At 41.0% G+C, this 13,368-nt stretch overlaps 1 protein-coding gene across 2 annotated transcripts in view; it reads right to left on the bottom strand.

Moving 5' to 3' along the window:
- Positions 1-2,827: 2,827 nt before the first annotated feature.
- Positions 2,828-13,368, bottom strand: part of APH1B (aph-1 homolog B, gamma-secretase subunit) — a 28,202-nt gene continuing 17,661 nt past the window's right edge. Inside the window, 2 exon segments of one of the 2 annotated variants that reach the window (NM_001131558.1) lie at positions 2,828-6,338; positions 9,470-9,597. In NM_001131558.1, coding sequence (NP_001125030.1) covers positions 6,171-6,338; positions 9,470-9,597 — 296 coding nt within the window. In that variant the 3' untranslated portion in view covers positions 2,828-6,170. 2 annotated transcript variants of the gene reach the window in all.

Genomic DNA, 13,368 nt, shown 5'->3' with positions numbered 1-13,368 from the left:
GCATATTAAGAGGCAAGAAAAAACAAAGTCTGAAGACATAGAAGGATATGCAGATTTCTTTTCTTTTTTTTTTTTTTTTGAGACAGAGTTTCACTCTTGTTGCCCAGGCTGCAGTGCAATGGTGTGATCTCAGCTCACCGCAACCTCCGTCTTCTGGGTTCAAGTGATTCTTCTGCCTCAACCTCCCAAGTAGCTGGGATTACAGGTGCCCATCACCAGGCCTGGTTTATTTTTTGTATTTTTAGTAGAGATGGGGTTTCACCATGTTGGCCAGGCTGGTTTCAAACTCCTGACCTCAGGTGATCCACCCACCTCAGCCTCTCGAGTGAATTTTGTGGGTTTTTTTAAAAAAGGAATTTGTCCATTTACGTTTTTAAGTTTATTGGCATTAAAGTTATCCATAATATCCTTTATTATTTATTTAATAATGTAGGGCCTATAGTGATGTCTCCTGTCATTACTGATATTTGTGCCTTCTCTTTTGTCCATCTGGCCAGAGCTTTAACAGCTTTATTGGTTTTTTTCAAAGAACCAGATTTTTGTTTCATTTTTCCCCATTGTTTTACTGCTATTTCTTTGGTTCCTGTTCTTTTATGATTTCATTTCTTCTCCTTATATTAGCTTTAGTTTGCTCTTCCTTATCAAGTTTCTTAAGTACAGGCTTAGGTCATTGATTTTGAATATTTTTACTTACCTAATATAAGCATTTAATGTTAAGAATTTCCCTCTCTTGGCCAGGCACAGTGGCTCACGCCTGTAATCCCAGCACTTTGGGAGGCTGCGGTGGGCAGATCACTTGAGGCCAAGAGTTCAAGACCAGCCTAGCCAACATGGTGAAACCCCGTCTCTACTAAAAATACAAAAATTAGGTGGGCATGGTGGTGTGCACCTGTAGTCCCAGCTACTCGGGAGGCTGAGGCAGAAGAATCGCTTGAACCTGGAAGGCAGAGGTTGCAGTGAGCTGAGATCATGCCACTGCACCCCAGCCTGGTGACAGAGCGAGATTCTGTCTCAAAAAAATAAATAAAAGAATTTCCCCCTCTATTCCCTCTTTCAGGTCTTTGCTTTGGCAACTATCCTATCCCTCTCCTACGTCATTTTTTCCTTTCTATGGAGTCATTCTTATCTTAACATAAACATGCAGTTACAGTTACAGTCTACATCATAAGGAAAAAAAAACTCTCTTTCCCCCACATCCTCCTTAGGTTATCATCCCATTGCTCTACAATACCTGTGTTCTCAATGCTGTGTCTACTTCCTTATCTCCTGTTCCGTACAATCCATTCTATTCAGGTGTTCACTCTGATTTCCATCTTGTTTTTATCAAGGTCACCAGCAAGTTCCATCTCTCCATACACAACAATCAATTCTCTCTCCTCTTCTTACCCATTATCCAGCAGCATTTGACACCCTTTCCCCACCGGCTGTCAAGCCACTGCACTCCTCTGGTTTTCCTTTCCTCTTCTCTCCTTTCCAACCTTTCAATTGACTGCCCCAGGGTTCAGTCCTCGGCTATCACCTATCTATATCCACTACCCAGTGCCCTTCATCCACTTCTAAATTTTAAGCATCATCTTAGTAGTCGAGCTATTCTATATTATTCCATAATTTGTAGTGCGTTTTGTAGTTGCCTTGAAATAATACTTAGGTGTTTTAATCTGTGCAGTTAGATTATATGTTTTCCAAGGACAAAGATCCCCACCATCTCGTTCTTTTCCATCCTTTTGAAGTGTCTAAGCAGTATTCCATGCCTGGTAAGCCCTGAATAATCACTGTAAACTCCATCTGATTTTGTGCAAGCTCTAAAAAATGTGTAATTTTACTAGTAGCTAGAAGGATTTACAGTGATCCACACTGAGGCAAAAAGTACCACTTATCAATTAATTGAGCATTAAAGCCAAGATCTGCTTGGGACTCATAATCTATTATGGTCACCTTAGAGTGTATCTAATTCTTCTACTGAGACTGGGACCATAACCTGTCCAGAGGTTCCTTCTATTCAGCATTTTCAAAGAGGTGAAAGTAAAATATGCACTTCTTTCCATTAGAGGTTTCTCATGTGTTGAGGCTGGTCACAGGGAAATCTCCATTCCAACTAAATGCCAAACAAGTAACAATTAAATTAGAACAAAAATTCAGTGTTTAAGGGCCAATGAAATTGTACACGAATCTGGGCTGATAACGGAGGAATGCCCACCTCTTCCACTGGTTTACAGGTTAGAAGCAAAGAGCCCTTGGGACCTGAGAGCGTTTCATCCAATAACGTCATCAACATAGCCTGCAACAGCCTCATTTCAAGCCAGAGTGAACCAGCATCAAATAGTTTTGAGTTTCGTATCATAATCCCCTATGTATCCTGTCTGATGGCGAGGGCCAAGCTCAACCCTTTAGCTGCACTGTCTCCTCACCAAGGGAAAGAAAGAGAAAAGAACTCTATAGGCTACTCAGAATCACCAGGTAAAAGCTAAATTGTACTCTCCTCTTCACCGGACTCCAATCCTCAGCCACTATTATGCAACATTCTTTAAATTCACCATTTTACAATTAGGTGATTTTGCAAAGCAAGCTTCCAGGATCTTTGAGGATTCCCCCGGCTTGGTTTAAGATACCTCAAGGAAATGCTCTACACCAAACTACTCCTAAACACACAGATATGAAATAAGCCTTAGGAGTTTTAAATCAGATAAAGAATTTCTCTTTGAAAAAAGTCTCTGAACTGATCAGTCATAAACAACAGAATGTACATCCAAGTTTCACAAGGAGACAAAACATGGTAGTAACAGATACTAAAGGATACACCATTCCACAGAACAGGAAACACAGGAAATGAGGAGTGCCAGACAATCTTTTTATTGTTCACTGAAAAATGCAGGTCTGCAAAGAGTCAATTGCATTGTATACTGAATGCAAGGTCTGATATTGCAAGTGTATATGACATGGTATAACATATAGAATATTACATATTTTACACAGTGACAGTACCCGCCTCTTCTAAACACTAAAATTTAATAGAATGAAGTAAAAAGCCTGTTAAATAAGAAACAAACACTGCAATCATAAACAAAATGCACTAAGCAAAATACTTTAAAATTGTTGTGTGTGACATCTATCTTGTCTACCTGGAGTTAGGAATGGTGGAGCCCAGAAAAAAACTGAGCTAACAAAAACAGCCAACACCGTCCAGGAACTCTTCCCCGGAATCAGGCCGCTGGTGCCCATCACAGGCTGCCCCCGTCTGGTGACCCAGCCAGGCTTCAGGGCTGCCCGAGGGCCCACACTGAACGCTAACGCCTGTCTGGGGCTGGGCTGAGGTGAATGGGAGGAGTACCAGGTAGGAGGAAGCTTCTCTCCCAACTGCTTATTCTGCATCCATGCTATGGATATGAACACCTAGTGTTTCTGGTGTGAATCTGCCACTCTCCGCAAACATTGAAATGTGATTGAGAAGAAAATGTTAACGCTGGGAACAAAAGCCATTTTCTATGCAGTCTGCAGATATCATCATTAATTCCTTTCATCCATGTTTTCATTAAGATGCTCTAAAAGAGGCTGCTGCTATTATACTGCCAGTCAGGCAGGCCAGGGTAGAGGTAACAAAACTTCTCCAGTTATAACTAGTAATTCAAATGAATCAAAAATAAATATAGCTTACACTAGAGAGCAACACAGTCTCTATTATTCACATGGTAATATATTCAAGAATTGCAACAATATTCACAATTCTCTAAGGTCAACATATTTCCCTCCAAGCAGAAAATCCTGAATGGAAGGGAGTGTATAACATCAATAACTCCTGTTTGTCTCACATATCATCAGGGCTCAGAAAGCTCATTATAGATAACAAATGCAAAAAAAAAAAAAAAAAGCATTTCAATATATGCACAGCAACAGAGGAAGACTACGCCCTCCCTCTGGGCCTCCTTGGCATAAGGCAAAGCATGGCTATTTGCGACAACAGTGTCTAAGCTGACTCTGGAAAGGCTCATGTTTTAGGAGAAATCAGAATTACAAAGTTCCTTCATTCACAGGTAACAAAGCATTATTAAATAATTTCCTGAACTAAGACAACAGTCTCACCATCAAAGAAAATTTTCTTCTCATCTGAGTTCTTATAAATGAGATTTTACAATATCCAGTTTTAGTTAATATGAAATCATCAGCATACAGAGAACATCAACAAAGCTCAAGATGAGTAAAGCTAATATTCTCAGATTTTCCACACTCTACAGATCAGCAAATATTTTATCAGAATATCCATTTAACACAGTTTTAAGTCCATAATAACCAACTATGTATTTTTCTTATTCAAAGAAGACCATGTTTCGATAAGAATCATCCCAGTTTGATGAGTATCTTATTCCCCTTGATGCTGTACAATAAATGTCACTGTTGAGTCTCTATATCCTTGACTCTTCCAGTCAAAGGAAAATCTTGTATAAAGCTGGAAAACTGCAAACTCCAGCGGAAGCACTAGTGTTAGTGCTGAAGTAAACTTTAGGGGAACAACCACAGTCGCTTATCAGACTGTTTACAGCATTGCTAGAAGCCCTCCTCTTCTTTTATCTCTATTATCTCTATTTTATCTCTAAACATTCTAATATTTTAAACATGGGGGTTCACTGATATCGATAAAGGTCTAGTTCATGAGTAAGGTTTTGGTCTCTGGAATGATGTGTGGCTAGCCCAAAACACTGGCTATGTTAGCTTTAAACATGATCATTCTTCTTCCCACCACAATCTGTCAAACCCGCCCATCTGTCCTGCCACTGTCACTCCCCCAGCCCCTCAGGATTGCTGCTCCTGTCTTTTGAATGTTCTACTGCGTGTATGGTATTCACTGAGACATCACTTTAATGTATAGGTCATTTCCATTTCACACCACCAGCTCCCCAAAAGACATCAACTGGGAACAATTTCTAATAGTAAAGGCACGATTTGCCAGCATTTTCCCTTTATAAAGGAAATCAAAGGGCCTGTTTGGAAGCTTGAAAGAACACCTTGGGTATTCCTGTAAAGGGAACGCTGTATCTGCTACCAAAACCCAGAGACACTGACTAGATCTAAAGATCATATGGATTATGCAATAGTGTGAGATTTGGCAGTTTAAGATCTATTTCCAATATTACATTAAACCATTTGGGTGAAACTGTTGTTAGTATCACAGGAGCAAATGAAAAGTGTCAACAACACCCTTTTGGCTTATTTCCTTGTGCTTCTGGTTATACTTCCACCAGCTCCAGTGAAGCCTGTCCCAGGGCACATCACTCAGCTCCCTGCACAGCTGCTCAGAGAGAAAACAATGCACTTCACCTCAACTAGTCCAGCAACTGGTACTCAGATGGTGAACGCTGCAGCCAACGGCCTTGGGGCAGAGCCCATGGAAAGCTTTAAACAGGCTTATAGACATTGCATAAAAATTCCTGATTTTAAAATACCTTCCCAAGGAAGTCAGAAAACAATCATTTTTAGTTAATAAAATGTAATCTATACTCAAAAACAATGTAATGCCTCAGAAAGCAAAACCTGGAATGGAAGAACTTCAGAAAAATACGGCTTAATCTGTATCTCACTTTGGCTAAGTTATCATAGTCAGCGTAATTTATTATTGCATTTAGAAGCCCAACCTACCGTGTTCTCCTAAGATGGTGAAGTACACGAAAACGGTGAACAGGGGTGATAGCCCTTTAGCCTTTTGTGACTTCGGAACTTAGGAAGATAAAAGATAACCAGGATTTGACATTCAGATACTTACTTGCTCAGCACAAGTTGAGTTAGGAGACAGTTAAACACCAGATTCTCATTCACTTACGGTGTTCTCAGGAAGCTCCTATTTGGATACCAAACCAGTGGGTCTCTACCTGGCTGCACATCAGAATCACCTGGGAAGCGTTTAAAACTCACCACGTGCCCAGGCCAATTAGCTCTGGAAGGTGGAGCCCAGAATCAGTTGGCTTTACGCTGTCCCAGGTGATTCTCGTGCAGCCAGGATGCACACCACTGAGCACCCCTTTCGGAGAGCAGTTGCGTGAAAGCCAAGTGAATGGAACGCATATCTGGATAGTTTTATTTCTTTCTCAATTCCACCAGAAAAAGGGATTTTCAGAAAAAGGCACAGTTGTGCTTCCTCTAAAGATGTAGTCTGCGGTCTGGGAAGTGCTGGTTCCCCGAGGTTATCTGGAGCGCTGGTTGTAGAGAAGAAAGTCCTTGTCTTGGCAGAGTAGGCAGAGTTTCAGGCTTCGGCAGCTGCCTCCCGCAGCTAAGAATGCCCAGGTGCCCATGAGCACCAGGATTATAAATGCTGACGCCAGGTTTATTCCATAATAAGAACTTATGAAGGTCTGCAAAAGAAAAATAAATCAGCTTGGGTAATAACAGCAAGCTTATTAAACATGTGGAATAACCAAACATAAAGGGAAGCATGGAATACTTTCAAGAACTTGGGTGTGTTTCACCAAACATATGATGTGTGTCACGCATTAAGGCCCCGAGGCATGTAGAACTAAGCTGGTCAACAGATACTGTTGGTCCCGTGCTTTGCTGTATTCAGATGGTAACCCTAGAAGGCAGTCATTAGGCAGAACCTAATGGAATATACAATACAAGATGCATGTCATGTAACTAGTTTCTATTCATTTCTGTGTTAAATTGGTTCTTAGAATTTGCAAGAAAGTGAGACAAGTCCAAATTACTTTGGTATGAATCCTTAGTACTCAAGGGAACATGAGGGAATAGTCTTTTTCAGTTGCACAATTGCTGTGGGTTCCAAAAGTGTATTCATTTAAAGAACACTAATGGAATGCTGAGAGGTACTGTCTACACCTTGGTGAGACCAAAGTTTCTATCCTAATGGAGGTTCTGTACTAGTAAGGGAGGCAGGTAATGAATGAAGAAACAATTAGTTACAAATTGTGATGAATGCTAAGACAGCATAATTATAATTGCAATGAGGCTAGGATGGGTAAAAACAAGGTGATCTCCTTGTTTTTACTCATCAAAGAAGGCCTGAAGAAAGTGGTAGATTTTACAGGTAGCACCTTATGCAGAAAGACTGCTCTTCTCAAGAGGCCTCCGTGGGCATGGCAGGCATTGAGCATTTGCTAGATTATTCTTCACAATAATTCTATACCTCAAATCCACTGAATTTTAACTCATTTTACAGAGTGCTACACTCTTTTGTATTGCTCTTTTCTTCTTTAAAAAACATTTTTCCTCTTTTAAACAATTACAAAAGCAATACATGATTGTTGTAGAAAATTACAACCCAAAAATGAGAAAAATAGAACAAATTTTAAAACTTAAAATTCAGCTAGGTTAATATTTATTAAAAAGCTCAAAAAGTGAAACCAAAAAGAGAAAAACTGATCAGACTATATAAAATTAAGAACTTTTGTTCATCAAAAGACATTAAGAGAATGTAAAGACAAACCATGCCACAGAAGTTATTTGCAATACATACATCTGACAAAAGATTTTTTTCTTTTACAGAAAACATAAAGAACTCCTAAAAATCAAAAGGAAAATAGATAGGCATAATATTTGAACAGGCACTTCCAAAAGAATTATCCGAATGGCCAACAAACATCTGAAGACTTGCTCAACCTTATTTTCCCGGTGTGAACACACCTGTGTAACTAGCACCTAGATGAAAATCAAAACATTCTCAGCCCCCAGAAGCCTCTCTGATTCCACCAGTCACTGCCCCCACTAAGGGTGACCATGACGCTGACTTCAACACCACAGCTTGGTGCTGCCTTTTGGTATTTCTGTCAACGGAGCCACACAACATGTGGCTCAACCTATTAATCATCAGGGAAATGTAAATGAAAACTTTTACTATAATTTATCAATTTATGTATTTATGATACCATGACATACCCAGCAGGATGACTAACAATAAAGAGAATGCAGTGAGGAGGTGGAGGAACCACAACTTGTAAATTGATGGTAGAGTGTAAGGTGATACAATCACTCTGAAAATTGAGTGGTATGAACAGTCAACACATGTACACCCCATGACCCAGCAGTCCCACTCCTAGGCATATACCCAAAAGAAGTGTGTGTGTGTGTGTGTGTGTGTGTGTGTGTTGTGTGTTCACCAAGAGATATACATTAGAACATTCATAGCAGTACCATTCACAATAGTTAAAAATGAGAAAGCCAGGTGTGGTGGCTCACGCCTGTAATCCCAACACTTTGAGTGGCTGAGGCAGGAGAATCACTTGAGCCCAGGAGCTCGAAGCCAGCCTGAGCAACATAGAGCTCATCTCTACAAAAAAATTTAAAAGTTAGCCAGGCATGACGGCACATGCCCATAGTCCCAGCTACTTGGAAGGGTGCGGTGGGAGAATCACTTGAGCCCAGGAGGTCGAGGCTGCAACGAGCCATGATCGTGCCACCGCACTCCAGCCTGGGCAACAGGGCAAGACTCCATCTCAAACTAGAAACAACATCAATGCCTCTCTGCTGTCAAATGGGTAAATTATGGTATAGACACACGGTAGAATACTATACAGCAATGAGTGAGACATCTATAGTGATGTGAAGATGAATCCCACAAACGTGCTGAGCAAGAGGAGCCAGACACAAGAGCAAACGTTGTGTGATTCCATTGACAGAAATACCAAAAGGCAGCACCAAGCTGTGGTGTTGAAGTCAGCGTCATGGTCACCCTCAGTGGGGGCAGTGACTGGTGGAACAGGGAGGCTCCTGGAGGCTGAGAATGTTTTGATTTTCATCTAGGTGCTAGTTACACAGGTGTGTTCACACTGTGAAAATTCATCAAGATGTATACTTCTGATTTGTGTGCTTTTCTGTAGGTGTGTTATTTTAATAAAACAATTATGTAATCATTCTCTGAAATCTGCCACTGACAGAGAACTACTATGAACATTTTGGTATATACTTTTCAAACTTCCTAGGTTCTTTCCTTTTAATCATTAAAAAGAATAGTATCAACTATTCAATATACACCAACATTTACTGGCCACCTACTATGTGCCATGAATTGAGGATACGAAGATTGAAGATAAGGCCCCATCCTTGATTATCAAACTCTAATTAGAAAGAGAGAGAGATAAAAACTATATTAAATAAAATATGCTAGCCAAGGACATGTGTTATACGAGAGCTAGGAATAAGGTCCAGTCATGGTGCCGAGTCTGGAATATGCAACTTTTCCACGCAGCTGTCACAGAGAATGAACAGTTTTCCAAACTGACCTAGGTTAGGGAGAGACAAATCACTGCAAATAAACAGCAGGGAAAAAAATATTTTAATAAGACACACCAAAAAATTAAAAGTGGTGGTCTTTTTGTGGTAAGACTTAGATGACTCATTCATTCACTTAAATGGCTTTTCTGAATTTCCTCATGTTCTCATGAGCATGTATTTCATCTAGAGTAGAATTTACCATTTTAGATACATAGACTTGAGTACCAGAATACAGTCTGAGCACGGCGGCAACACTCACCTGGGCTGACACCAGCAGGTGGGTCAGGAGAACGATAAGGAGGATGCCCCACTTTTTCTTCTCACAGCCATCAAAAAATACAATGCCCCAGAACACATGCAGCAAGATGATGACCAGCGTCATGAAAGCTGAAAGACAGCCAACCATTAGTGTCACTCCTACAGACATCAGAGCCACTGACAGCCCTGGCACTGTGCACGGGCTCTCAGGGTGTCCACCACACCTCAGCGAGAGAGTTTACCACCACCTGACAGAAACAGGGCCTTGACACACTCAAAAAGCAACACTGCGGAACAGGAGACTGACCGCCACAGCTTCTTGTCTAGAATGTAAACCTGTTCAATAGAAGGTCACCTGAGATCTGGCTTTCAGGCAGCTTCCCTGAGGAATGCAATAAGATTACTGTGATGTCCAGCCAGCTTTCCCCAATGCTCATTTGAGCCTTCTGCACGAGTAAAGAGAGACTTCAATGAAAAGGAGTATCTTCTGTTTAAACAAGGCTCCTCACTAAAGTGGAATTTTTCCTCGGATCCTTTTGAAAAAGACCAATGGAAAAATATTAAAATCATGGCCAGGCGCTCTGGCTCATGCCTGTAATCCCAGCACTTTGGGAGGCCGAGGCGGGCAGATCACTTGAGGTCAGGAGTTTGAGACCAGCCTGGCCAACATGGTGAAACCCCAGCTCTACTAAAAATACAAAAATTAGCCAGGCATGGTGGCACGTGCCTGTAATCCCAACTATTCGGGAGGCTCAGGCAGGAGAATTACTTGAACCGAGGAGGCGGAGGTTGCAGTGAGCTGAGATCATGCCACTGTACTCCAGCCTAGGCAACAGAGTAAAAAAAAAAAAAAAAAAAAAAAAAAAGAAGAAGAAGAAGAAAGAAAAGAAAAATATTTAAAATCACAGTAATTATCTACAATGCTTCTTAAGCAACTGGCACTGAATTTGATCAGCACCACCAGGTTTTTTCTGGGGAACACTACCTCTGTGTGTGTGTTGTCTGTGTATCTTGTGTGCTGGATAACAGTCTTTATTTAAAGTGGGCAAGCCCTATATATTCTGCAAAGGTTAACATGGAAAATAAAAAGGCATCTAGATTTCCTCTTTCAACCACATAATAAGAAATCATTAACACCCACCAGACTGGCAAAAATTCAAGTCTGACAACTCTCTTTCAGACTGCTGATAGGAAAACAGTCTAGCATTACAAATTAAAGAGGAATTTGCATTCTCTATTTCACTCCAGCAATTCTGCAGCTAGAGCTACACTCTGAAGCAATTAGTTCTGAAATTAATAGATCACCTGCACCTGGGAACTTGTTAGAACTCCAAATTATGGGGACCCACCCCGCACTTCCTGAATCAGAAACAATGGGGTGGGAGCCCAGCAATCCGTGTTTAAACAGCCCTCCAGGTGATTCTGAGGCACGGTCAAGTTTCAGAGCCATTGCTCTAGAGAAACGTACACATCTGCACAAGGAGCATATATAAGTTTAAGTCAGCACTGTCTGTAATAATGAAATATGTCCATCATTACCAGAATGGATAAATAAATCATGCTCTATTCACACAATGGAATACTATATGGTCTACAATATAAATGATCTCAAGAATCTAATGTTATATAGAAAAGAAATGCGTATCGTGAAAAAATGCGTATTATTTCGTTGATATGAATTCTAAAACATGCAAAACTAAAAGACGTAACTGTTGTGATTAAAGAAAGCTGTTATATCTGGTGTAAACGTGTAATCATTTCAGTAAACGGTGGTAGATATTTTAACTAAAGTAGAAGAGAAACAGTTTCCAAAGTTTTGACGCTATGGCAGATGAAGCTAAAGTGATGTATTTTAACCCTGGTGATGACCCTGGAAAAGGAAGCCTCCCTGGAGAGAGATGCTTGGTGACAGCGGGGAGCTGAGACCACTGAAGATGCCCAGGAGTGCAATTTAAGTTTTAAAGTTTTTGTGTCAGAAAAGATCAAGGCAGAAACTGACACAAATGGAAACACTGATTTTTTAAAGAAATCATAAAGTGTTCATACTCTAAGAGTTTTTCAGAATCTAGATGACAATCAAATGTCAAGAGAAAGCAATGACACCATTAAGGTGTCATCTGTTTGGCAGCTTATGTTTGCCGTTCTTTCTGAATATTGATGTTACCAGGGCAGCCCTGATGAAATAACCGGGAAAGGTCCTTAGTTCTTGTTTTTGTTTTTTTTAACTGTTTTTCTTTAGTTCCTTTATCTATAGGCACAGCTGCTTAAAGAAACCAAATGGCTCGAGATGGCACCAGAGCTTCTTGACCCCTGACCAGATACCATAGGAAGACCTCGCAAAACCAGCACAAACTGGAATAGGTGACTCCTATTTGCATTTAGATCATCAGCATATCTTTACAATGCTAAAACTCCCTCCCCTGAAAGAAAATCCCTGCCATTTCATGCACATATAATATATGAAGGCATATGTTCATGAATAGCACCTTCATGTCTGGAGTCCCATCCCACACATGCTAACATTCCTTTCCCGCCCCACACCTAGTCCCCCTATGCCTTCTGCTGCGTGAGGAGAAAGTACATTTAGCGCAAGAGCTCACCTTCTCCATTCTCTGGCCAGGGAATAAAACCTGATTGCCTTTTCCAATTGGATGTTCTTTCTTTGCGACCAATACTGAGTGGGGAAAGAAGTGTTTACCAGTGACACTGAGTCACAATTATGCTCCTATAGTCAAGGCCTACAGCTCATTTAAAAATGCTCTCACGGGTTGGGCGCAGTGGCTCACGCCTGTAATCCCAGCACTTTGGGAGGCCGAGGCAGGAGGATCATGAGGTCAGGAGATCGAGACCACCCTGGCTAACACAGTGAAACCCCGCCTGTACTAAAAATACAAAACATTAGCCGGGCGTGGTGGTGGGCGCTTGTAGTCCCAGCTGCTCGGGAGGCTGAGGCAGGAGAATGGCGTGAACCCGGGAGGTGGAGCTTGCAGTGAGCCGAGATAGTGCCACTGCACTCCAGCCTGGGCGACAGAGCAAGACTCCATCTCAAAAACAAAACAAAACAAAAACAACAACAACAAAAATTCTCTCACTTACAGAAGTTTCAGTCTATTCTTGTCCAAAAGAGCATTACTGTGAGTTTTAGGCAAGCATCCTCAAGACATCATTAGCCCTGACCTTTCTTCCAAATTCTAGGTCCACATTTCTTGGTCCTTCTTACTAAGAAGTCTGATGGATTGACTTTGCCTCCAAAGTCAAGTCCATACACCTCAGACTAGCATTCAAGGACCTCTACAATCTACACCCCAATTACCTTGACACCATATTCTCTACTAATCTTCAACTGCATCCTATGGAAGAAAACCAGAACTCTTCTTCACTCTGTCTATACCTCTGGTTTTCTTTTTTATTTTTAAATAGATTATCCCTTTTGTCTGAAGACTCTGCCCCTCAGCACCACCCCTCTCCATTTCACCACATCTGAATCTTACTTTTATTTACAATCCAGTTCAAATGCCACCTCTCCTCAGTAAATTATTTCCTAACATCTACCCTCCTCCTGTTTTTTTTTTTTTTTTACATTCAACACAATCTACTGAGCATCTAGACAGCCTGGCCTGAAGGTTATATATATTATCTTTAGAGTCGGACGGTTCTGAGTTAGAATCCCAGCTCCACTGTGTGGCTTTGGACAAGCTATTTAAACTCTCTGAGCTTCCATTTCCTTTATTTTTAAAATGGGGATAATACCACATAGGGCTGTTACAAGGAAAAACAGTGCTTGGCAAACCACAACTTTTTAATATGTGGTAGCTACCGTGTGCTATGGTCTACAGATTCAAAGACGAATAAGCCAGGGTTCTCAGTGAGTTGTACTATCACGTGGGAAAGTGAGACAGC

The sequence above is a fragment of the Pongo abelii genome, chromosome 16 (assembly GCF_028885655.2).
Source record: "Pongo abelii isolate AG06213 chromosome 16, NHGRI_mPonAbe1-v2.0_pri, whole genome shotgun sequence".
Classification (NCBI taxonomy): domain Eukaryota; kingdom Metazoa; phylum Chordata; class Mammalia; order Primates; family Hominidae; genus Pongo; species Pongo abelii.
This window is presented reverse-complemented; position numbering and strand designations above follow the sequence as displayed.